The sequence below is a fragment of the Dicentrarchus labrax genome, unplaced genomic scaffold (genome assembly GCF_905237075.1).
Source record: "Dicentrarchus labrax unplaced genomic scaffold, dlabrax2021, whole genome shotgun sequence".
Lineage (NCBI taxonomy): Eukaryota > Metazoa > Chordata > Actinopteri > Moronidae > Dicentrarchus > Dicentrarchus labrax.
In genome coordinates, this window is record NW_026136722.1 from 16,687,608 (window position 1) to 16,714,327 (window position 26,720).

At 43.1% G+C, this 26,720-nt stretch overlaps 1 protein-coding gene across 1 annotated transcript; it reads left to right on the forward strand.

Annotated features, from left to right (window-relative positions):
- Positions 1-26,208, forward strand: rnd2 (Rho family GTPase 2). Its single transcript, XM_051388457.1, has 5 exons — positions 1-336; positions 825-912; positions 20,713-20,822; positions 22,788-22,922; positions 25,042-26,208. The coding sequence occupies exons 1-5, from the start codon at positions 235-237 to the stop codon at positions 25,309-25,311; spliced, it is 705 nt and encodes a 234-aa protein (XP_051244417.1). The 5' UTR covers positions 1-234; the 3' UTR covers positions 25,312-26,208.
- Positions 26,209-26,720: the final 512 nt, after the last annotated feature.

Consider the following 26,720-nt stretch of genomic DNA (forward strand, 5'->3'; position numbering starts at 1 on the left):
TTCCAGGGAGGGCTGTGTGCGCCCTTTCAGTAGCCGACCAGTCAAACGGAGCCTGTCAGCGGGACCAGAGAGCCGAGGACAGGAGGAGCTGGATAAAGCGCACCAGGGTCGGCGCATGTATTCAAGTATCTGCCTCATTTTTCTTTCCCGTCTTCGATTCCGCTGCACCTCTTAACGGATGCTGAATGCAACCCATCCCCGCGTCAACAACACACCTCTGACGGACAGAAAACCATGGACAGTCTAGGCAGCCGCTGTAAAATTGTGGTGGTCGGGGACACGCAGTGTGGGAAAACGGCACTCCTGCACGTTTTTGCCAAGGACTGCTATCCAGAGGTAGGTCTATCAAAAGTCTCAACTTATTCTTTTTTAATTTGAAGAGAAATGAGAGTGAGAAGCACTGGCGTCAAAATGTAATATGGAACAGGTCAACTTCAGCACTTGTTCAGCAGGTTACATCCACCTGCTTGAAGACAGAAATGTTAATACAAGAAAGAGAGAAGGTGTAGAGGGAACTGTAAGGAACGCCTGTAAAATCACTGTAATAGTCCTCTAACGTCTAAATGGACTTTTATTGTGTCTGCAGAAGTGCCCATAAAACTTTAAGGCGTTGTCTTCATCTGCTTTAATATCACTATATTTCTGAAACACCCCTGAAGGGACACTTTGCTGTGAAATGAGTCTGCTGTTTTATTTGTCTGCTGCATCATTTCAGATATGTGATATTCCCATTAGTCTACTCTTCTGAAGTCCGTGGCTGTGTAAACACAGGCTTATCTTGTGCCTCTTAACTGAATAACTAAAATGCATCCTTTTATTTTCAGAACTACGTGCCCACAGTGTTTGAAAACTACACAGCCAGTTTTGAGATAGACAAGCACCGGATTGAGCTGAATATGTGGGACACGTCAGGTAAGACAATTTCATATCTCTCTCTGCACCGTCTCTGAAAGGCTGACATCAAATCAATCCAGTCCCAGCCCTGCCATGGTGCCGGTCCCTGGCTGCGACCGTGGGAGGACTGACTCCCTTTTCCAACTTTTCCAGCAGTCATCTCTTTGACAAATTGCTTTGACCTTGCCAACATCATATGGATGTCTTTTTGTTTTTTAAGTTTTATTTTATTTTTGTAGCTTGGAATATGTGCTATTTATTCTTGTTGTCTTTGCTGGAAACTTGTTGGTGCCAGCCATGTCTCTCGGTGCCTTGTGTTTGCATTCCTTCCTGTGCTGTCCATCGTGTGTGGCAGGCTCTTCCCATGCTCTGGCCGAGGGTCAGGCGACCGGGGGGGGGGGCGCGTGGATAATTGAGACAGGATGTGCCTAAAGTGACCAGTAACTGCCCTTGTTTGACTGATATAGTAGTTTGCTGACATGTCGATTTAATATTGGGCCAGATGTTTGACATGTCATATAGACAGTCAACTCTCATTTTCAGTTTTATTTCTTTTGCCAGTTTTATTGAGACATTTGTTATAGAATCAATAATATAGAGCGAGTAATGTTTGCAGCGTTTACACAGCTGGCCACCACACCTACCTGTTCTGATCCTGAAAGATATTCATTCAACAATGTTTCAACCGAAAGTTTTAGTGATCTTGTAAATGTTGTTTCAGGAGATTTTCCACACTGAATAAAATTCTCAAGGTATTAAAAACGTCACATTTAAACATGTTGATAATTACTCTCAGAATAACAGCTACTGTTGACGTCAGTGTGAAAAACTGTTGCTCCACAAAAAGGAATTCATGTGAGCAGCATTGTTGTGACATCAGGAGGGGACTTTCAAGCAAATCATCCTCGCTTTGTCTGGTGGATGACTTCTCATGTGATTCAGCATATGAATATGCTTCCTGCTGGGGAGGTAGTTGTTGCCACCAGGCAGCCAGTTGCATCAGTGAGAAAGCCATGCTCTACTTTCATCCCAGTTTTGTCAGCATGGACGGGCTTACTGCTCTGAGGCACCCTGAGATCTACATCTTATCTTAGTCATCTCAGGCTGCGGGCTCCTGTCAGCAATCTGACCAGTGACAAGACTGGCCAAGTCAGAGGACTGAATATGAAATCCTCCCAGGGGGAATTCCTCCTTTTTACCATAAACATTCCCAAACCTAAAAACTATCTTCCGGGAGAGATGATGGGAGTATTTTTATGTTACATGATCAGTCAGAGAAAGAATGTTGTTTTTCCTTGGACCTCATGGTGACCCGGAGAGTAAATCAGCTTGAGCCTGCCAGTCAGGGGTCGGGGTCCTCTGGGGCCCGGGGGCGCAACTTAGAAGAGTTCCTTATCTCTGGCTGTAAGAGCCTAATGATGTAGTGGGAATGTTGTGCTTCTGTCCATCTTTAAAACCCTAAACCACCTTTGGCAGTGTTAGTCTTTAATCTTCAGCCAGGAGCCGCCCACCCCACAACAAACATGACGTCACCCAACCCACAGGGCAAATGTGTGTTTGTGTGTTTGGTAAGCGTGTGTGTGTGTGTGTGTGTGTGTGTGTGTGTGTGTGTTCAGAGGTCCTTGTGTGGTGTGCCATTATTCACTGATTCACAGCAAACACAGATGTTCATATTTTCTCTCAACAAGAAAAATAATTGGCTCACACTTGGATGAAAAAGGCTTTCATCTGAAGAAAATAGCATGTCTCCCCTCATTCCCTTTTTCAGAGTATGATTTTTTTTATTGCTTCACCCCCTCACGTTCTTCAGCTCCCCTTTTCTAGCTCTGTAGAAACAGCAGCACCAGTTTAGTGTGCAGGCTCTTAGGCATGGTCACACACATCATTTATAACAGAGACATTTAAGACTGAAATCAATTTATTTCACTGGAATCGCTGCAATTAGTGGATTTACTCACGGAGGTGAAGTAACATGTTAAACTTTGGTAAACTTTGATCTTTGAATTCACTCTGTGGGCCACTTGCAGACCGTCTTGACAATGCTGACCTTTGAGGGAACGGAGAACCGTAAAGTCCAAAAAGGAAGAACCTATCATGGTGGCTGTGTGCCAACGAGGAGCGATGCCAACGGAGATTTCTTCTTTGTATCCACTTTACCTTTAACAATACGAGGCACAAGCAACATTGCCGTCCTCAGTACAAGTAGATCACAGAGCTTCCAGTACCTGCTATTTTGGGAAGACAAATGAATTGTGCTGTGCCACTTTCTGGTGGCTACAGGCTACAGTTCACTGGACAGTTTCATTTCAGACATTTGCATCAGTCAATCCTCCACTTCCGAAGCCACAACGTAGAGATACAGCTGTTGTTTTTTTTGTTTGTTTTTTGACAACCAAGCTTTCAGCTTCTTCAGATAAAGTATTGTCTCCCTTTTAATTGCTGGTAAAGTCTGCCTGCTGTGGTCTGGCTCCGTTCACAAAGCATTATTGATCGCCATCCGAGGCGAGGCTATTTAAACAGCTTGCGTCTCGCCTGGTTCACATTTCTCCGGCATGGTTAGATGTGTATTGCCATTTAAAATGCTCTCAGCATTCGTTGTTGTAGCATGAAAGTCGACCATTGATTAGCTTGGTCTCATTAATTCCGGTTCTTCCACAAGGTCTAGTCCTTTCAGGATGGGTGAGAACAGGGGTGAGCTGTTTGTCTAATTGAGGTCATTACTGTGTGTGAATGTATGTCTGTGCATGTGTGTTTGTGTTGCAGCTCTAAATGAATGGGTATTTTAAAAAGACATAAGACAAAAACATGGAGGTCTCATGGCTTCTTGGAACCAGAGGGCAACTTTCAGCTGTGCTTTGTATTCTTCCCTGCATTTAGCTTCAGACCATCTGGAGAATTAAATCAATTAGAAAGTGATTAAATGGAATTCCAGCGAGAAAAAGGACTGTATCTGTGTGTATTTATGTTACAGGAGTGAGCAGCCACATGGTGATGGAAGGTGTAGTCTGTTTCACCATTGCATGTGTCTTATATCTTAATTGACTTATAAAGCAACTCAAGCTGTTAAGCAGTGAAAATGTCAATGTGGCTTGTTGATAACTTGTCTGAGGGCCATTAGTGATTACTGTCAACGGGCCCATTGGTAGTCAGCCAGTCTGGGTTTTTTACAGAGCCTGAGGCATGAATGCACTCTTCCTGTCTTCCCAATATGGTAAAGGGTGCCTGGGAAAGATTCCCTCTAGCTCTGGCCTCAGACTAATACCCTACGAAGAGGTGTGCGTACTGTTTCTTCCAAGTCCAAGTCATGACAGGCTGGGTTTCCCCCAACTTCCTACAGCAGTACACTCACGTCTCTTACTGTTTCTCTTCTCTGCTGCCTCTCTCATGCCTGACCTGATTCTCACATGAAGGCTGGAACTCTTACATTCTGTTCAGTCATGCTGGAGTGTGCTTTTAAGTGGCAATCCACAGGAATCTTGTTTGTCTTTCGTCTTTTGCTGACATATCTTTGCTACTAATCGCTCACGCTGTGGTGTTTTTTCCACTGTACTTCCCAGAATCACTTGTCATTCAAACCATGTGTCCCTCACGCTTATCCTGAGAAGTTCTTTCAGTGAAACGTTGAGTTTCTGTGGAGTCTTTTGGCCTGATCGGTAATTTTGATTATCACCTTATTGTTGCCACCCAGTTCATTCTTGTTTCTTTCCAAACAAAGTGCTGTTGCCACTGCTGGGAACATGAAACGCATCACTCGCTGTGCAGTGGAGGATTTTTCCTGCAATAGACCTGCCTGACACTGGGGGTTCACAACAACAAATATAAAAGCTTTCATGAACTGGCTACAGTTTGAAGCACTATTGTGCTGCACAGTCAGTGACAGAGAGCAGAAAAACACGCATTTATCTGAAAATGTCACAGATTATTACTCTTTATGAGATTCTTAAGATTTTTTTTTAAATAGAATTACCACTCACATGAATTTCAGAGCATTATTCTCTATGAGTCTTCCTCTGTTAAAGTCATGTTTAATGTTTTTTTAATGGCTCATTTCTTATGACAAAGATGTCTTGTGTTTTCACAGTCAGAGGTGTGATTGTTTTTGACTTGAAAGGCGATAACAAGACACTGAAAGAGCGTAACACCACTCCCAGCGCCGGCGTTCGCTCAGTCACAGTCTGGCTGTCTTCCTCCTCTCATACCGACTTTCCAACATTCCTGGTGTCCTTATGCTCTTTAAACTCCACATTCTCCGCGCGCTGGACCAGTAGGGCACCCAGAGGCCTGTAAAAACACGCTGAGTTCAGTGGGCTTTCTGTTCCTCAACACCTTCTGCTTGATTAATCTTTAATGGAGAATGAGTGAACTACAACCACAACGCAGAGCAGAAATAAAATCGACCCCCCCCCTCCCCCACCCCCCCATGCCCTCAAACCTACAGCTCACTGGAGCCAGAGGATGCTCAGAAAGTGCTATCAGACCTGAGTAACTAGCATGCTGATCACAGGAGATAACATTATCTTAGCTCTTGGCTATAAAGTACAGTCTGTTGGCCTCTGTGAATCACTACTGTAATGTTAGACTCAATGTTAAATGATTAAGAACAAAGATTCTCATGTTCCTTCTCTGTTCTTTCACAATTTGAGAATGAGGAGCTGTTTAGGTGATTGCAACCCGCTGGAAAGGCAACGGCATAGACACAGACAGTAAATATACCTTTTGTTTATTTTTGTCAGCATGCTGAAGGGAGGATGACGACATCCTTTCAACTGTTATTCACAAGCCTGAATGTTTGCACCGAGACTAAGCCCTGGAAGTTGTTCCTCCTCTTTGCCTAACCAGCCCAGGGCAATAACTGCCTAAACTAAACCAGTTTTGATGATGCATAACAGGCTGGAAGGCACTCCCCTGCACTGGGGGAGAACGCCTGCATGACAGTTTCGGGTAATGAGTAAACAGAAGGTAGTGCAAGCTTGGTGAAATACTGTAACTTATAATAACTGTTTGTGCCCTCGTAATTAAACAAACACTGAAGAAGTTTCGCCTTACCGACCAGTTCATACAGGTCCTGTAATGTAATAGTAACAATTTCTCAGATCCCAAGGTGACATCTTTAAATTGGTTGTTTGGTCCGATCAAAAGTCCAAAACCCAAATATGTTCAGTTTTTAATAATATAAACAAGAAAAAAGCAGCAAATTCTTACATTTGGGAAGATGGAAATAGTGACATGAATCAGTTATTAAAACTGAATCATTGATTTACTAATCAATTAATTGACTGATTGTCTGCAGCATGTGTTCTTATGTAGTCATATGTACAATTGCTATCCCACCATTACTGTATCACAGAGGACAAATTAATATATTGTAAAGCATTTTAGGGCTTATTGTTGCACATTTTCTCTCATAATATTGAAGGTGCTGCTCATGCTGTTTTTGGCCGCACTAGCGATATGGCTCTATGGATGGCCGTGCTGGTCTTTTGGTCAGCAGTTCCACCACTTTGGTCCCGACTGAAATATCTCAACAACTGCTGAATGGATTGCCATGTAATATTGTACAGGCCCAGAAGATGAATCCTAATGACTTTGGTGATCCTTTGACGTTAAGCATTTAGCTCAAAGCACGGCTGTGCCTGAGTACAGCCTCTCAGAACCACTAGTATGGCTGCATAGACTCAACAAACATGTCAGGTATAGCATGTATTGTGTTTGTGAAAAGAACCCACTTTACAAACTTAATGGATTCCATTTTCAATTTGGTGGTTGAAGTGTGAGCACAAGAACAGCTCAACACTGATTAGAGTTTGTAATAATGCTCGACCTGGGACTGCCACTTTGGATCTTTGCAAGGGTTGTAAATAAACTTTAGCCTTTGTGCCAGCTCTCCAATCTCCATAGACAGTTACTGGAATGCCTGTGAAGGTATTTTTGGATATAGGGGGTACCGTTCTGTCCTCCTCGGTCTCATAAGCTTAACAGAAGAATCACAGAGAATATATGCTGGCTCCTCCTTGACTCTCATCCCCCTGGCGTCAGTTTTGGGATGAGCCTGCAGCCTCTCTGGCAGGCTGAACCTGATAATCCCAGGGATTACAGTTAATGGTTGGAGCCCACAAAGACGTTTTACATATTAGAAATCAAACTGCAAGCGCTGTGTGTGGCGAAGTAGTTCTACAGCCTTTGTGTGTCACTGTACCGTGAATTGTGCACACCCCATCACATTTTATAGCCGAGGACAGCAGTGGCTTCTGAACTGATCACTTCCATGAGGAGCCTAAAAATGTGAAGAACTTCCTTTAATTGATTTTAATTATTTGATATTCACTCACTAATGCATGCAAATAAATACAACTAAAAAATGTAAATGTAGTGACCATTTGCTTTACTTAAACAACCACTGAGAGGCTGTTGAGAGCCCTAAATGTCCAGATTTTGTAATAAACAATTACTAAAATGTATTTTACAGCTCATGAAACATAATTGCTCCTTAGTCGCACATGAATGCATAAAACTAGAATGTCATCTATAGAAATATGCATGCATACCTCATATTGTAAATAACTATAATTATTTTGGCATTACAAGAACAAATCCCCTCTGTATTCCAGTCATTCCCTTCTTCCTCTTTTCCTCTTTGCAAATGGTCTCCAGCTCTAAACTTCTTGAATAATGATGGCCTCATACACAGTGCTGCACTTCATTGCACCCTGACTCTCTGAGTGGGTTTGGGTGACATTATGGAAACTCAGGAGGGCAGCCGGCAGTCCTGGCTGCTGGGCTGGATGTCTTGGTCCTTGAGCAGGCAAGCAGCTGTGCTCCATCCCTGGAGCTCAGCACTCCGTGAATCATAATCTTAGACCATTACGCAAAGGGGTCATACAGTTGAAGAGGAAATGGCTGCCCATATGTTAGTACAATGCCTCTTTCAGGAAATCAAGTTCGTAAGAATTTCAGATAACTCGCAGTTTGTTCAAATTAATCAAAACACTATGCAATTGTATGACACCACACGGGAAACATAATGTAAAGACTACGCTAAAGGATGAGACATTCGCTCTTACCACACCAATGGGCCACATATCCATATATTCTTGCATATAAAATGTGCTATCATATTGGTGATGGCATTTATAGTAGCAGTCAGACAAGGCTGCTCCGTCTGTGGTGCCACCGCTACGCAGCCTCACTCGGGTGTTGTCACAATTGTCCCCTGAGGACAGCTTTGCTCGCCAGTGTCCACCATTTTAGTAGTAAACAACATAACATTACTAGTATAGTTTACTGACAAGGTCAAAATGGCATGTCATAGGTCAAGCTTATAGTGGAGAGCCCTCTGCTGGATCACAAGGCAAACTACTTGAAGCGGTCTGTTGCGCTGATTGACTGTACATTGGAAATTTTGAAACCGACTATTACCCTTTGAAAATGAATCCCCTTCGAACAAATTTCAATAAAAGAGTGACAGGCCTCCCATATGTTACGTTAGCTGTGAAGGAAGATGAAGAAACAAAGGAAGGAACAGTTGAAGTGCATTGAGAGCATAACCTTTCTGGAGGTGGATTGTCAGTTATCTTTTTCTGTGGGCTATTGATTTATCCTCAACTCTTTCCTTGTCCCTTGTCGATGTTCTCTGATAGCCCATTACTCAAGGCGGTTGCTGAAGCGCCGCGTTGAGGTCACCAGCAGTCAGGGGCCGTGTTAAGCAGGAGGTGGGCAGAAGTGCTGCATGAAAGCCAGCCAGCCAGGCACACTGACAGGAACACACAGGCTGTAATTACCGCAGAGAATATCTGCTCTCCTCAGTGACACAGTGAAACACACACACACCCTCGCACACACAGACACCTCTACTCACACACAGAAGTGCAGCCCGACACCTGCAACACACAGCCATGTACCCACCGTTCTTCCCGTTTTTACATGCATACAAAATGTTCTGAGCATCCCACATGTCCACTAGCCCATAAACAATAAAACAAGCACTTCTTGGTGGCCCCAGAGGATACAGCTTCCCAGTCCTTCTTATCTCTTATCTCTATCGGAGGAGCCTGCACATGTGACCATGGATACAGCTATGAGCTGAGAGCCACCACACATTCCTTCACCACATCTCAGCCCCCATGCACTGTCAGCTTAATGCTGAGCACCAGGCAAAAGTGTATAATCTGCTTAAATAGCATGTCCGCTGCTGAGCGGCACTGCACACTGCTGATAGGCGGTATATGGCTTGTACTTAGTTAATGTGGCAATGGAATAATCAGAGTGATAAGTTATTAGGGAATGAACATTAACTGGACTGAATTAAAAGTCTTTTGGTATGTTGTGAAGAAAAAGGGCACTTAGGGCTTTTGATGAGCTCACACTGACTCAGATTACAAGCCCTGTCTTAAGCCTTGCCATGCCGCGCTTCTAACAGAGGAGGATGGAGCTATTATAATAACTGACATAAAAGGATAAAATAAATGAAGTTCTAAAACTGTTTTGTTGGCAGGCTTTAAAGATGACAGGAATACAAAGGAACACATATTAGAATAAAATGTAATTAATAATAGGGAGGCACAATAGTGAACTTTTTACTATTATTTAATATGATCTGATATAATTTTCTGGGTCAATTTTGCCATTACATTTATATCATATCTGTCATGTTAACTAAACTTATTTACAGGATGTATATACATGATCCACTTTTATGTTGTGTTTTTCTATGTTGTAAATTAAACTTAGGAAAATAAAAAATCCTTAAAAGACATCAGTGTGTAGGATTCAGTGGCATCTAGAGGTGAAGTTGCAGATTGCAACCATTTGAATACAACTCAGCCTTCCAAACGTGGAGGAGAAACTACGATGACCGTGAAACTTCTGAAAGACACAAAAGGCCCAATCTAGATCCAGTATTTGGCTTGTCCATTCTGGGCTACTGTAGAAACATGGCGGTTCAACATGGCGGACTCTGTGGAAGAGGACCCACTCCCTCTGTATTTCCAGTAGGTTCTCTGTAGGTTCATTGGCTATGAGTGACCCCTTTCACATTATCACGTAATTCCAAAATGATAATGATAAAAATAATGGTTATAGCTACTTTAACTGATTGATTGTAAAGTGAAGGACAGATGGTTACAAATGTCTATGTGTAATGGATACATGTAAGTGCATGTATACGTGTGTGTGGGCATGTGTGTGATTGAGTGTGTTAGTGTATGGAAATTCCAACAGCTCTGACCCCTGACCTCTCCTATTGTTACTCAGCTGACCAGAGGCGTAATGGGGGCTGATGAGGGGCGCTCGGATGGGAGCAGGGGCACAATAAGGCTGGAAAGTGCAGCAGCTGCTTCAACCAATAGGCAAACAGATTGGGGGAGTGAAGAGCTGAAGTGAGTAAAAGCATGGGAGGCGTGGGGGGTGCTGCCTTTAGAGCATGTTATAAGAGCTGCAAGTGTTCACTAGATTGAAAACTGGGAAAGGGGACAGAAGGAGTAGACAGAAGGAGAAGGGTACATCTGTGCTTTTCCCACCCCCACCCACCAACCCACCCTCTCAGGCTTTTTGTTGTGAGTAAGGTTTGTTGGGGGCACCCTTGGGACCTGACCCACTGTGGTCCTTGGGGATGAAGAGACACAAACACCAACTGTGTCACACTTTTAAACCACAGCAGCACTCTTGTTACATGCTAAACTCTGAGCTGCATATGGCCATATAAATAATCCTGTAGGCGATTTAATGCAGTGTTTTTGTCTATTGTATTAGGCGATGGAGGAGGCATCCTTTAATTGTGTGACCACAGTCTTCATTGACCTGAAGTAACATGATCTATGGCACGATGCAAAGGAAAAAGGAGTCTATTGAAATAGTAGGAAGTTATTGATCCTAAATGGAGTTACTTCAAGGGCACATGGACTTGACCAGATGTACTGGGAGCTTTCTCACTTAACCACTCAAGTGTAAGTTTGTTTTAAAATGAAAAAAAGAGCATAAAAAATAACCACCAATTTAATACTGGCTTATTTTCTGGTTCTGCTTTGAGCAATCTGACCTAGACACAACATACAGTTTACTGTGATATTCTCTTCTGTACTTTACATACATTTAAAGTTTATTATTAATATTTATATTAATAATATATATTAATATATATTCATATTTTTACTTATCAAAGCCTCCACTCCCATACATTATTTTGTGCTTTATTAAGTTATGTTATGTATTCACATATATATATTCTGAAATGTGCCATACTGTATAAGGACTACTTTTATTTTTGGTACTTTAAGTATATTTAGTTTCTGATATATGCTAATACCATTTTGGATGACTTGTAACAGAGTACATTTACACTGTGCTATTGCTACTTTTACCTACCTAAAAGGTCTGACTTCTTCCATTGCTGGTGATTACAGTACACATTATGTTGTCCCAGCACTGTTCATGTGTTTGGAAAATTGACTTGACAACAAGAGAAAAGACACAAACTAATGCACCCTGGCACTGAACCAGGCATTTGTTCTACAGCAGCAGCAGCAGCAGCAGCAGTGAATGCCTCAGTCATCCAGTCAGACAGGAAACCCACCCAGGGAAATGTGGCTCTGTGTGTTTTTTCCCTGTCCACTCCCTCTCCTCAGTGCAACAGAACCCGATGCAGCTCCAGCTTTGATCAACCCACTTCAAACAGCCACACTGACTGGTTCTGCTGCTCCCAAAGCTAACACTCAGTCCCTCTGGCCCTACATCTCCACGGGAGCAAAACCCTCTCAGCATCCGTCTGCAACCCATCCGAGTGTAAGGGGATACAGGGAGAGAGGCCGTCTTTCACCTCCATCCTTCACCGCCCCCCACCTGCACCTCGCTCACACACACTCGGCATCCCATCATTTATGGATGACTTTATTTATAAACAAGATCCAATGTGCTCTCTTTTTCGCTGCTGCTGCTTTTGTGGAAGTGAAATTGCTCTTCAAGTAGTGCCATGTCTCCCTATTGGCCTCCCCGGGGGGTTGCAGAATGGGCTGGGGGATAGATAGCACCATGATAGGGATGTGTTTGGATGGTTATTCACTGGAGGTAGTGAAGCCGATGGAGCAGAGGATGTCCTTTTCCACTCACAAGTTTTTTCTGTCATATGCCTGTGTAGCTGCTGTCGGAATATTCTCACTCCTTATTTCATATCAGACAGACAGCTGCGGACAGAGAAACTGCAGTCGGTGTTATTACAAGTTTTAATGAAAATCCTCGAGCTGGAGTACAAGTTTCGAAAGGAGAGAGTATGAGATTTAAAGATGTGTAGGAGTGGAAATAAAAGATGTGATCTCTGCTGTTTTACAGGTGAAAGAGATGAATTTGAATACTTGTGTGTGTGTGTGTGTGTGTGTGTGTGTGTGTGTGTGTGTGTGTGTGTGTGTGTGTGAGGTGATGGTAGTCTTTGAGGAGGCTGGAAGCTTTTCAGAGCAGAATTCATTATGGCATGGCAATCACCAATACTAGAATTAGAGTGGATGTCAGATGTTGGCAGCAATCGTTTTGGCGTATTCTCAAAGACTGTTGAAAATACTGCTGTAAAACAAATACAATACTCAGTGCAGCTTGATGTTTTTCAATTATTAGTAGCCTTGCCAAATGGAGGCACTGTTAATGAGCTGCAGGCTCAGAGAACCAAAGACATTACAGTTTTAGCCAAACATTTTCACACCATCAGATTTAAACATTGGTTAACTGAGAGTTGATTATAGCAACTATGTGCAGGAAAATTACTTATTTTGGCGCCACCTTTTAATAGCTTTGAGAATATCACAGTGGGAGATGGCGGTGCAAACCCAGGTTGAATCTGGCGTGTGCATGATCTGCCAGACATGTCAATGCACTTGCTTGTATGTGTTTGTTCAACTCAGTGCTTTGCCGGATGACGTTGCATTGCATTGTGGCTTTTAACGTTTTTGTCTTTTTTTGCTGGAGCCTTCCACATCGGCACAATGGCCTAATTCATCATATAGAAGTCTGATCATTTTAAGTTAAGGTATATGGTTATGTAGGTAAAGTTACACTATTATTATCATGACGTGTGCACACTGCAGCGATCAAATTTCGTGCTATATTTTGGTCACAAAATCACCATTTTGCCTGTTTAGGCATGTTAATTGACCCAGGCCTCCTTTCATCTGGATGTCCCTGTAAAGCAGTCGCTGCTCCATTCCCAGGGACAGAGTTCTCAAGGCCAATCTGATGAGCTTTTAAGGAGTGAAACTGGATATTTCCATCCAGCCTCCTTTCTCTGAAATCTTCTGCTTTTACATGTTCAGGTTGAGCAACCAGACAAAAACAAATAAAGCAAAAAGACTGTGTTAGTAATATCAGATCCAGCTGGGGTGCAACACTGATTGGTTTGAGCTGTAAAAGAGGTTGTGCAAAGAACAAATAATCTTCAAGTCAGCATCTGGCGCTCCTGAACTAGCTCTTGACTGTTTTTTTTGTAACTGTTATTTGGTGGATCTTATCCAAACAGTCTGCTGCTTTGACGAGACTCAACGGTTCTGGAGGCGCAGAGCTTGAGGAAACACAGAAACAGATAAAAACATGTTCTACGTGTGCTCCTTTTACACAGCCAGCAGTCATTCACAGCTACTTGACTTCCTCACACAAACAAACGCTGGGTAGTGTTTGTATTTTAACATCTAAACACATCTCCAAGGAATTAAGAGTGTAGGGGTGCACCAATGTGGACCACACCAAATCTGAAGTCATGTTTAAAAACAAGAGGAGAAAACTTAAGCAGAGACATGATAGATGTTGTTTTTAAAGCAAGGCAGGTAATATATAAATCGACAGGAAGTGAGCAACAAAAGAAGCATAGTTATCTTTTAAAGCAAAGCGTCACGAACCAGAGCCTTAGACAGACACAGAGATCAAACAACAGGAGATGAAATGCATAGCTATTTCTCTGGTGGGATGAGAGTGCATGTGTCTGTGTGTGTGATTATGAAAGAGGGGCTGCGGGTGAGGAGACACTGAAAGCGGACACACTACATCACCATACCCCTGGGGCGAGCAGGAGACAGACCGTAATGCTGCTCTGTCCCCTGCTTGTGCTGTCAGCGCTGTGGCCAGCCCCGCTTTTCAACCTGCGTTTGGACGACAGACACAGGCATTACCTCCTTGGCAGCGGAGCTCAGAGCAGATCAGTGGAAGGTGCTCAACGCCCTTCAAAGGCTGCACTTCCTCCGGAGGGAAAGCGCAGGGGCTTTGATCAATATCCCCTGTGTGAAGGCTGCAGACATGGAAGGTTAATGGCCATTTAACCCAGTGTCACCTCCACTGTCCTGACTGTGTGCTAATGCCTTTGAAAACTTGACACAGCCATCTCTATTACAGATCAACAGCTTTATCTCTCTGTGTGTGTGTGTGTGTGTGTGTGTGTGTGTGTGTGTGTGTGTGTGTGTGTGAGATATCCAATTGTATAGCTATAGGTCAAACTGCATGAGCAAAGATATAAGACCGATGATATAAACCCCAGTCCAGAGTGCAGGCCAGCTGAGGCTTCATTACAGGCGTTTTAATGATTTTTCACTCATAGATTCACTGACTCAAGACTGTGCCAGATAGCGCATGTTTAAATCAAAGCTATGTTTGTGTCATTTATTTCTACATATTGCGCACATATTCCATGTGATGGTGTAATCTGAAAGTTGGAATTGCAATATTACCTTCCAGGTTTAACATTTCAGACATACAGTATAGCGCCTATATCACTGGTAGACGAAGTTAGATCACAAGAGAAGTCAATCTTTACTCTACTGCCCACCCATGTCTCTCTGTTTGCTACTTGGTTGAACAATGCACATTTCTTTGCCTCAGAAGAAATAATGAATGACTGGAAAAATGTTGGATATGAACAAGAGTGATAGGTTCACATTTTGAAGAAGATGAGTGTATAGTGAATACAATATAAAAAGTCCATCTTTGTAATCATCAAGTGATTGATACGTTTTCTTTCTGTCCCTGAGATTCTTCTTTCTTTCTTTTTTGAAAAATGAAATAGCCCCATGTTGTGTTTCATGCATCAAGATTTAACATAAGTGTTTGATATACTCTCATTTGTCCTTTGCATTGCACATTGTACTGTTTGCCCATGATTGCACTTATACCATATGTTGTTTTTAGAATTTTGTGAATGACTGAAACAATCTAGATATAATGTGATCTAATTAGGTTCCAATTAGTGAGCTTTTGCTTTAGGTGGTGCTGGGTGAATTTTATTACCTGCACACAGTCAGGCTAGCTGTTTCCCCTTGTGTCTAGTCTTTGCCAAGCTAACACCAGCTGCCTCTAACTCTGGGTAAGAAAGCAAACAAGCGTATTTTCCCAAAATGTTGAACTATTCTTTTAAACTGCATCACAATGCAATTGTAACACTGACCACAATTAATGCCGACCTTAATCTTCACTGTAAATGGATTATACACCTCATACAAGCGCCCAGTAACTGATTTTCATAACATATGGAAGTGAAAAGGGAACAAATGGCTTCCTGGAACAGTATGAAAATCATAGTATAATGCAAGTATACATTGTATGGAGCTTAAACGTGCAGACACACTGGTATGGTGAGTATATGAGTCCTCCTGGGACCCCACTCTTCCAGGTAGATTGGAGTGTAAGTTCAAAATTTCTTCCAAGGTCAATGGGTCCATATGGGGTGGAGTGTATTCTGGATGTGGGACTGTAAAAGAAAGTTTTACTTCAGGCTTGTATTCACATAATAGAACACATGCTGTCTTGGTCAGCAGAGTGGTACACTGGGTCAAAGAAACTGCACCTCCTCTCGAAGGATGTCTTGGCAGCAGTGTGTTTATCTCTGTTCGAGTAAGAACCCTGACTGAGGGGAAACCTTAACAGTTCACAGCGCAGACCAGACCTTGAGCAATGAAAAGTCTGCCTAACCTCTGAAAGGATGGAGCACCAACCCTCTTCTTCTCTACTTTTAGTCACCTCTGATCATCAATGCACCGGAGTCATTAGCCTCCGTGATCCCCTCGCTCTCCTGCTCTCTTCTTCTTTACTTCCTTTCAGGGCCTCACAATGAAGCCATTTGCATCCCTCCAGGTTGCTACGATACTCGGCCACCCCAACTTGAAATGTTTTGCCTTAGCTTTGAAGGTGGATTTCAAGAGGAAAACAGCTGCAGGAGAAGAAAACAGACGCAGTGTATGTGGTGCTGAATGTGCTGTGCTTTCTAAGGTTGCAGCTAACTCAATCAGACTAACTGTTTTCGTTTATTTGGAGACATTTGAGAGGGTGTTTGCTTTCTTATACCCCGCCTTTGTTTGTGTGCATGGGTGTTTTTCAGAGTGTCTATATGGCCTAATGAGGCTGTTAGTTGCTGTTGACTCCCTGCCATATGTGCATGAACACATCAGAGAGCCTCGAGGCAAAGACTATTCTTTTCCCCTCACTCATAATGGCTTGCTTTTTAGCTGCGTCTGCAATGAGCGTGCAACAAACTGAGAGAGAAAGAGAAAATTCCTGCTGTGATGGTACAGATTAATGCACTGAAGACTGTAAGGCTTTGTTAGACGCTGATGCACACTTCAATTTCACAGGTTTCCTGAAGAATCTCCGTCAAACTTCACCATTTATGTTTTATTATAACGCTTATTTCATTGTTTGTCCTCAGCAGATAGAGAGCTGTCATGTTTCAGACAGATTGTCCCTCCAGGCTAGTCCAACTGTCAGGGGACGGGAGGCATAAATGAAGTCATACCACAAACCTTCAAGCCTTATTACTGTACATTAGCGCTCCACTAAGTTCCTGTCCGCCTCAACATCCTCTGGGATATTTCTGGCCTTTGATGAAGCTCAACTGACGACTGGCGAGGAACGCTTGCCTCCCACCTCTGTCACCTCTGCTCGGCGGAGCCTCCTGCATGGCGCTGCAACGCGGCTTAATGCTAATTAGCCCTGTGGAAATGAAAGCCAGAGATCTACTTTCCACTGTGAGAGAATGCCGGTGCTAGATCAGGCTAATGCTAATGCTCGAGGAGGACTTTTGTGTGGGGTGTTTTATGCCTGTCCTTGGCACGGCGTGGCAGGGTCCTGCTCCTTGCCAGGCATGATGGTTTTTAGAGGTTCCTGCCAGGCTGTGCTCCCCTCCCGCACCCTCCTGCCCCATCCATCTTATCCTGCCTCTGTCTGAAATTCAATTGACCTTTTGTTCCACCTCACAGTGAATGGGCACAGGCCACTTCCACCAATAGCCAACCCAGAGCTCTCATACCTCTTTATTTGATCTGTCCAGCCAGTCCAGCGCTTTCATTACCTACCCAAACACCCACTACACACACCCCCCTCTCCTCCACCCCTCTACCGCTACATCCTCTTTTATCTGTGGTCATGTCTCTTAGCTGGTAGGGAGGGGGGCAAGTACATTTCAGGCAGTAGAGGTGATATATTTTAAAATGAGGAGAAAAAACTCTTTGTTCCTTTTCCTCCTCCTACTCCTCCTCCTCTTCCTCCTCCCCATGTTTTTGATCGTTATGGTGATTGGCTTTTATTTGTGCCTGCCTCGGCGTGTTTTAAACACAGCACTTTTTCTCCTCTTCTTTCCCTCAGAGGGCTTTTTTTTCTGACTTTGCAGAAGTGCTGAGGTAGCATCCCTGTCGCTCAGGGCAGAAGAGCTCTGAATTGCTGTGCTGTGACAAGGCCTGTTGTGACCGTGACCTGTCAATCATTTTGATCGTTGGGATTGACAAATTGATCCCAACAGTCTCGTTCCAGCCTCTAATTACATCTTAAGTCAAACCAGCACCAGCATTGTCTCAACTTTCCTTCATCTGACATCTCTTCCCCTTCATCTGGATTCTGTTTTAATTCCCCGGTTGCTTCGCTCATCATCGCATGCTTCTGTACCTTGCCCTCACCCCAGCATCAAAGTCATTAAATCCTTTCTGTCCCCTCTCCCCCCCACATGCTCTGTCTCTTTTCTTCTTCAGCTCTAACCTCAGTACAGGTCTGCTGCACTGTGATACATACTAAAGACCAACTTCAGCAGCTACAGCACCTCATGTGTGACCACCACCAATCAGAGCTTGCTGTCGTACAATGTGTGCTTTGCTGACTGTTGGACTTGGCATCCATATGATTGGAGTGTGTGTGTGTGTGTGTGTGTGTGTGTGTGTGTGTGTGTGTGTGTGTGTGTGTGCGTGTGCGTGTTAGTCCTGCTCTCTCAGCAGTATGAAACAGTAGCAATTTTGTGTTAATAAGACAAGGAGGGGACTATGAATTCCTGATAATGTCCTGTAAGGTGTAGGCTAAAATGACATTTTCTTTTTCTTTCTTTGATATTACACTGAAGATATGATTACCGTGTACAGCATATTTTAAAGCTGGAGAAACAAGATTGTCAAAAGAATTTAGTATAAAACATTTTTAGCTAAACTTAAGGGAGTTTCAAGGCATCACCTTGTGAAATTTCTGACCACTAGAGGTGCTGGAAAGAGCAATGTTTTGTTGTGTCGGTCCCTGTATTGTTTTCACATGCACCAATACCCCAGGACAGTTGCAGGTTTTGTAGTAATTTTGTATTATTAGGAGTATTACAGTTGAAATTGCCAAATGTCATGTGCAGGGGCCCTAAATGAATGACAAAAGGATCTGTACGATCACAATTTAATTTTCCAAAATTTAAGCCATTAGGACCAATAAGAAAATGTTTACAAGAGCAGTATCAGTGTATTGTTTTATTGCCCTTTGAGTCAACCAGAGGAGGTTTCTAATGCACATGCTCCATAAGCCCAAAAATGCCGACAATACTTAAGACATTTTACAGTATATGCAGTGAGCAAGTTTCATCAGAATCAATAGGGCACCATTTAGTAACACGGTATCCAGTCATCTTAATACATTTATGATATACACGCCATGAACAAGGATGCGAAAGGCTACATATCTGTGCTGACTCCAGAGGGCAATATCAAGTGTGATGTCAATGCCACAAAAGGAGAGAAATAAACGACTGCAAGCCGTCATAAACATGTTTAAAAAGATTTTTTTAGAAATTCTGGTTGGATATTTTTGAGCCCTTGATGGCAAAGTGCATTCTGGTGAGAAACAGAACGTAATCAAAACTGTTCCGCTCTCTTGGAGGCACAAAAAGCATCAATCTTGAATGTGCAGCCTGTTGCATTGTTCTCTGTGGGGAGGTAGCAGGTCACCATAGGACAGCCAGCTGAATGACGGGGGCTACGGGCCGCGTGCAGCCATTGTCATAGTCTCATTCCATCATTAACAAAGAGAACATAGTAATGCTAAAACAGGCTGTAGCGCCATTGTGCAGACTCCATTTACCCCACCAGACGCTTTAACCAGCTGACTGCCTATTGTGTCCGGTCTGGTATGAAGCACGATAACCGCAAGTGTGAAGATAATCTAAAATTATCATAATCGCTTTGTGTGACCTTAAAGATCCATTTTGTAACATTTAGGAGGATCTATTGGCAGAAATGGAATATAATATTCATAGGTATGTTTTCATTATAATCATCTGAAAATAAGAACAGTTGTGTTGCTGTTACCTTACATTGAGTCATTTTTATCTACAGAGAGTAGTGGCTCCTCTACCACAGGTGTTGAATTGCCATATTTCTACATTAGCCCAGAAAGGACAAACCCAACACTGGCTCTAATTAGGGCCTTTTGTGTTTTTCTCGAGTTTCATGGCCACCATAGTTTTTCCCATATGCTTAGAAAACTGAGCAGTACTCAAATGGTTACAGTTCACAACTTCACCACTAGATGCCACTAAATCCTACACACTGGTCCTTTCAGGGATTTAATGTTATATTGGAGATGTTTTATATACGAATGAGTGTTACATCCATCTACACTATGTGACTCTATGACACTATTTCTAGCAGTTGTAAGTGTAAAATTTGGTCATTTCTCACCAAACCTGTGAGTTTTCTTGACACTAAATGTATGCAACAAGGGTGCTATTGCTATCGAAATTTAAGAGTTCAGTTCCGTTCCAGCTCCCAGGGGTGGCAGGAGGGAGGGTGCCCATAGCCACAGCCACATTTCCCAGAAAGCCCAGATATTTTTACAAGCCTCCTAATGAGAGCTGTAAGAGAGCAGGACCCGTGTAACTGAGCAGCTTGTGAAAGTACAGAGGCACCACTCTGCCTTCAAATTTGATCAAGGTACAGAAATGAAAAGCGAGAGTGGGAAGAGGCGTGTGAGTGCATGTGAATCTCGTACAGTCAGACAAAAAATGGAAGATTTTAATACAAGGACCAAGAGAGACAGGAAGAGGGATGAGTTGAGAGAATTAAGGGGTTCAACCTTTAGTTTGGCCTTTGTGCTGGCATTCGCTGTTGTTTCAAGATGATAATGGATTGTGTGCACAAGTCCTCCGGTCCTCAACCCACTATAATTCACTTTTGAGTTTGTGTGTGTGTGCTTGTCTGAGTAACCCCTCGACATTCCTCATGAAGCGCTGTGATAAAGGGAGGCCACAGCTGTGTGGAAGCCCAAGAGACAAAGATACTCAAATATGTGCACACAACTGTTAAGATCAAGACCAATTTGCATCTGCAGAGTGCATTCAAGCTGCAGCATGTCCAGGTTCATGTCACAGGCTCTGTTTTAATGGACTCTCCATGTATTAATGACCTTTAGATCACCTTCCAGGGATGTGCAGCATGTTTCTAATTGACAGAATAAGCCATATGGTTGGGATGAAGAACCTCATGGGGTTAAGCTGGTTAAAAACCGTACACACAGGAATTTCTCAAAAGGCACCCTGACCTTATGCCATATGTTATTGTGTGTCCACAGGTTCATCTTATTACGACAATGTGAGGCCGCTGGCGTATCCTGATTCAGATGCGGTTCTCATCTGTTTCGACATCAGCCGCCCAGAGACTTTGGACAGTGTCATAAAGAAGGTCAGTGTGTTTTATTTCATCTCCTCCTCTCAACCCTTCGGATCAGCATTTAATATCTGCTGTGACACTGGAGAACTCACCGGAAAAAATTCAGTTTTTCCTGATCAGCATCTTGTATCCACTCAGATTTCTGTGCCAGCAGCTTGCATTTTCACGCCTCAACAATAGAGCAAATCAGCACAGAGGTTAGAGCCTCTCATTCCTTTATCTCATCAAAATGTCCATGGATACTTGACCCTCATCCCTTCGAGGAATGGAAGGTCAGAATGAAGAATGAGAGGAGAGCCGGGTGGGTTCGAGAGGGATATCAGATACGCAAATTAGCCATACCAGCCATATCAAAGAAGAGCTGCTGCAGAGCCTGTTCTGAACTAGAATTGCCCTTCTGTAGGCATTTAAAATTTTAAATCTGAGATTTATGCAGCGATTTAACAGTTGGGCAGATGGTGGCAGTTAACATTTGCAAGGTGGCTTATGGTTCAGATGTTATAGTAGTGGAGTTGAGATTGGGGTGGCGACTGAAGTGTGGTACTGGCCGGGCGGGGTTGTGGTCGTGGATGTGCTTTTACAGCCGGTGGTAATACCTATTGTATATGTAGAGACACCCAACTTAATAGGTTTGTTTGAGTGCATGTGTGTCATGTAAAACAGGCCTGTGCTCTTGTGGTCTCTCATCTTGAAGCCATGTGTGAGCATTTGCCTTTGAACTGCGCTCCTTGTGTGCCAAAGACAGTTCCCACGGCTGGCCTGTTGACGTGTTTAGTGGTCTGAGGGGAGCTGCTAAAATACCCCTGCAGACTTTGTAGATCTAACCCGAGACACCTTTTTTTAAACCCACAAATATCTCACAAGCCTCAGCGCACTCTGTCAACAGGGGGAAGCAGAGCTGCCGTCAAGCTTTTGGTTTTCCCATGAATCCCTTGGCAGGGGGTTGCCATGACCCCTGACCCCTGGCTGTCGCCCTGGTAATCTCTGAAACTCAGGGGCACATGGAAAACCTGTTGCACAATCACCGTCCCAAATTAGACTCTTGACCTCTAGAAACAAGCGGGTCACCAAGGTTTCTGGATGACAGCTGAGGGAGGAGAGAGGGTTAAACAATCAAAGCTTTGGATTGGATGTTATTGGCAGAATAGGGATGGCTTGAAAGGTCAGAGGTTGTATTCAACGTGAAGGATGAATGGACACTCTGACATTCTGCACACGGCATGTGGAATATTTCAGGTCTGTCGGCTGCTGCTGTGTATTTGTGTCGCAAGGAGGACAGACTGTGTTGGTTCAGCTGAGTTTCAGAAGTGACATTTAATCTCAGGGTGATTTTAGAAGGGAGACTGCTCAACCTTTTCTGTGCAGAACCTGAAATAGATTTGTTGACGGAGGCTGCGTGAGGAAGGTATAACACACATGAAGTACTCCAGAAACCTGAACCAAGCTGGCATGATTAAAGTTGTCTTATTTTCATATGGTGCTTAAGCTAGTGTGATGAAACTTTAATTTTACACTGAAACAGTGAACACCATGGAATTATAAAAAAAATAAGATGTGCCTTTATAAACAATATTTTTACTTAAAGGTGAAATGATTAAAACAATTAATTGTTTGATCGTGACAAATATTCTCTTGTACAGCTTCTCAGTTGAGAGGATTTGTTTTTATTTGACTTACATGAAAGTAAATTCAATATCTTTGGATTTTGTGCTTGAGTTTTCTCTACTTTCTGAATAAAATGACATAGATAGATAGATAGATAGATAGATAGATAGATAGATAGATAGATAGATACTTTATTTATCCAAAGGGAAATTCAAGACATGCATTATTCTCCCTAAAGCTCAGGTAACCAGTGTCAGAGTAGCCGAACATTGTCACTGTATCTCAGTAGCCCACCAGTCAGTACAGGCAGCTCTCATATTTGACAGAGTCAGTGATGTGTTTCTGTGTCTCTGTCGGTTCATGTCTCAACAGTGGCAAGGGGAGACGCAGGAGTTCTGTCCCAACGCCAAAGTGGTGCTGGTGGGCTGTAAGCTGGACATGAGGACAGACGTCAACACCCTGAGGGAACTCTCCAAGCAGCGCCTCATCCCTGTCACCCACGAGCAGGTGAGAACAAGCAGATGATGGAATGTGAGAAGAAAGGAGTGGGATAAATAATGAGAGACGTTGCCCCAGGAAGGAAGACAGACTTGAAAACAACAACGGATGCGGAAAAGAAATTAGAAAGCAATCCAGCGATTATATACGATTTTTCCATCTTGGATCAGCAGTGGCATTGCCTCTCTGGTGAATTCCCACAGGAAGGGAGTGTGAGAGGAGGCTCACGCAACATAATCAACCACCACAGAATAAGAGCTGTGTGAAACCCCCTCGGGGACATGTTGCTGGGGTTGGCATTTTGACCGAAATTTGCTGACAAGCGATGTAAGGTTGCTTATGGCGAGGGCTGTGGGAGAGGCACGGGCAGTTAGTGGAGTTTATGTCGAGGGACACATTTTTCCCTGAAATGAAATATTCATGCAGATTTAGGGATTTTCAAAATGCAGGATGAATAGAAAAACGGACATTGATAAATGAGTGAGCCCTTTTATCGCATGCCGCCATGACCTCTAAGCCAAGGGGATGGGAAGAAGTGGGAGGGGGTGATAAACTGTTCTGTAAATCTGTGAATTTTAATCAGCTTTCAGCGTGTTCATTTTGTGCTCTCCCGTGTTGGACATACAAAAAGTGGAGGGGCTTTTTCACCACCACACAAAAGCCCTCAGAACAAAGGAGCCTTTTTTTCGACTACTGTCTGAGAGCTTGCCGGAGGCTAAAAGCACGCAGCCTCCAAAAAATCAGCAACTGAAAACAGACAGTTCATGTAAATAAGATACATAAACAAAAGATAGAGTGGCAAACCACAGAGCTAATGTAAAATAGCTGGGGACAGTTTGTGGCCAGGCCTACATTAAGCTATTGTTTTTCTCCTTCTCAGTCACTATTTTCATCGGAGGCAACTACTGTTTGCCACTCTAACATGCCCACAAAATGTGTGTCACACAGCAGATGCCAAAGCTGTGCACAATAAACATTTAAGTGCTCTAATCCAATAGACTGTGTTGTTATCCTGTTGTTGATCTTAAATTGAATTCCAACACAGCTGAAGAGTCACCGGCGAGAGTGACCACTGGGTGAACTCCAGACATTTCAGAACTAATCTGCCTGAGATCAGATCGAGCTTTTCCGCTCGTCACAACAATCTCTACCTCAGCCCCCTCGCACCGCCACCCCTGAATCCCAAATCCGCCGTTCCACCTAATGAGGACTTCATTGCTTCTTATATGTGGCTCAGTGCACAGCCCACGATAAAAATCAAACAACAAAGCTCTCTGTGTTGGAGGGCATGCGATTTTTGGGTCATGGGAAATGTGGCCCTGTCTCATCTGTTACAACATTTGCATGTGTCGATCCTGCGTGAATGTGGGTTTAAAGTCTGATCATGAAACAAGACAAGACTGGACTGTAGCGAAGAAAAAGGCCGAGGGACTTCAAAATTAAATTTGTCTCTGATTTGATCTCAAGCAAACAATTTACGGTCTTAATTAACCGCGTATATTGTAACATTACTCAGGGGTAAGCTCTACTGATGGAGGAGTTTAGTCTCTTCTCTCTAAATAGCTGCATAGACCATGTCAACACAGGCCCAGTGGGCTCTGTGCTGCTCTGTGCTGCTCTGTTCCCTCTTGCCACAGACTGGGAAGTCAGAGCATCTACATTATTTATGCCTCAGATGAAGGAGCTTCTTTTGTCTCCAGACATCTTTAAGACCATTGACATTTTCTACAATTTAGATCGGAATCTGTGTCTCAGACTGCTGCCTCTTTCTGGGACACATTTAGTGTTCTGCTGTTGAGATGTACTACCTGCTGATGCCAAATTACAATGAAGGATGGGATGCATATTGCGAGATTTCATTTTCTTTGTGAAGCGCTCACGCAGCACCTTGCTATGGAGTAAACTCATGTCTAACTCCTCTAAAAACCTTAGGAAATGAGAAAAGACATTGTTTTGTCATGGTTTGGAATTGTATTAGGAAAGAAGCAAAACACAAGACCGCTGAAAACCAGTGAAAGGAGAAAAACCACAACATAAATATATTTTTTGTAATTTTGTTTTGGAAAATATTGCATAAATAAAGTTTGTTTGCTTACTAACTGTCTCCCTTCCTGTCTCTGTGTTCCAGGGCAGCATGATAGCTCGACAGATCGCGGCGGTGGCCTACGTAGAGTGCACCTCCAAGGTTTCAGAGAACAGCGTTCGGGACGTGTTCCATGTCACCACGTTAGCGTCCGTGCGGCGGCCCCATAAGCCACAGCTAAAACGCAGCAGCTCCCGCAGAGGCCTGAAGCGAGTCTCACAGCTCCCCCTGCCTCCCCTGCCGGGTCGGACTGAGCAAATGGACCAGGCCCCGGCCATGAGGAAGGACCGGGCCAAGAGCTGTGTGCTCATGTAGAGACCACTCATTATAAATATATATATATGTATATACATAAACACAGAAATATATAGCAGAGGAAGTCTATTTATTGTTTTTTGTTGTTTTTTTTTTCCTCGTATTTTTATTTTTTGCACTGCAGAGGAGTGAGGAAAAAAGAAACTGCGCTGTGGAAAGAAATGCTTTGGATTTTTTTCTTTTTGTCGCGTGTGTGCATATTTTCTATGCTGTTTACATATTTGTGTTGTTTTGAAATGATGACAAATTGGACTAACCCTCTGGATATGAGGAAGCTGTGATAGTGGAAGTGCCGTCTAGTCCTGGGTATTTAAAGAGGAATTAATTTCCTGAAACCGCCCTAATAAGAGGATGGCAGCGCAGCGATCGTCAGGAGAGTGAAGTGCATGTGAGGAGAAGCAGGACATCTGGGGATGAAGCTTGTTGTTTTCAAAGACAGTGTTGCTCAGCGGACACGAGGACTAATTGTCTAGCTGCACTGTCTGAAGTGGCTTCCTGTTGCCATATTTGAGAGGAAAACCTGTATGTACAGTAATGCTAAAAAGGGATTCTAGTGATTAGATGAATGATGGCTCAAACCAAACATTAGGATCCGGAAATGAGATGTTGTAACACTGAAATATTGTGAAGGTGTGTGTGAGCATTACTACCACAAGTGCATTTTAGAAGAAAAAAAAAAGAAGTCACAACATATCTGATTTTATTTTGCTCATTTAACACTATTTTGTCATCAACTCCAACTGTGTCAGTTTGACTCACTGAAGTTAATGCTGTTGTCACTATTTTAAAGATGTTTCTTTGTGGAAAATAAAGTGGTAAAATGTTAGGACTATTTTGTTGTACTTTCACTAAAGTAAAATAAAGCAACAGCTTGACTGTATAGGGAAAGGACAGAAAGTTTCATTCCTTTTTTTCACTGATGGCATCAGAGGTAAATCATGTGATTATTACAGACTGCAACCAACTGTCTCATTATGCTAACATGGAGCAAATCAATTGTTCACAATGCTCAAACCTCTTTTCTCTACAACTTCCCATCCATCTGCTTTTCTCTCCAAGCCTTCAAAATCCATATCTGTAAATAACAGTCCATTTCCTGTGTTAATGTCATTTCTTTGCTCTCATGTTACTCTGCAAGTCAAACAGCACTGCAGCCTGAAGAATGAGTCAGTCTTTTAAGGTAATGTGCACACTGTGCAGACCTCTCAGCTGGCAAAAACAAAAACGTACTGCAATGCAGCAGCACCAGAGGACTGATGTAGAGTTTTAAATGACTGACTCCTTACTGTACAGGAGTTTCAAGTCTATTCAGTATGACAGATGACATGACATGTGAGCTCTTTCATCCGCAGAGAACAATTTGGCTATCCAGTTGATCCTGGCACTCCAGACCTTTCAAAGCTGTTTTT

Coding starts and splice junctions, on each gene's coding strand:
- rnd2 (XM_051388457.1), top strand. CDS start 235: ATGGACAGTCTAGGCAGCCGCTGTAAAATTGTGGTGGTCGGGGACACG. Junction 913..20,712: donor GAATATGTGGGACACGTCAG/GTAAGACAATTT, acceptor GTGTGTCCACAG/GTTCATCTTATTACGACAAT. Junction 20,823..22,787: donor TGGACAGTGTCATAAAGAAG/GTCAGTGTGTTT, acceptor ATGTCTCAACAG/TGGCAAGGGGAGACGCAGGA.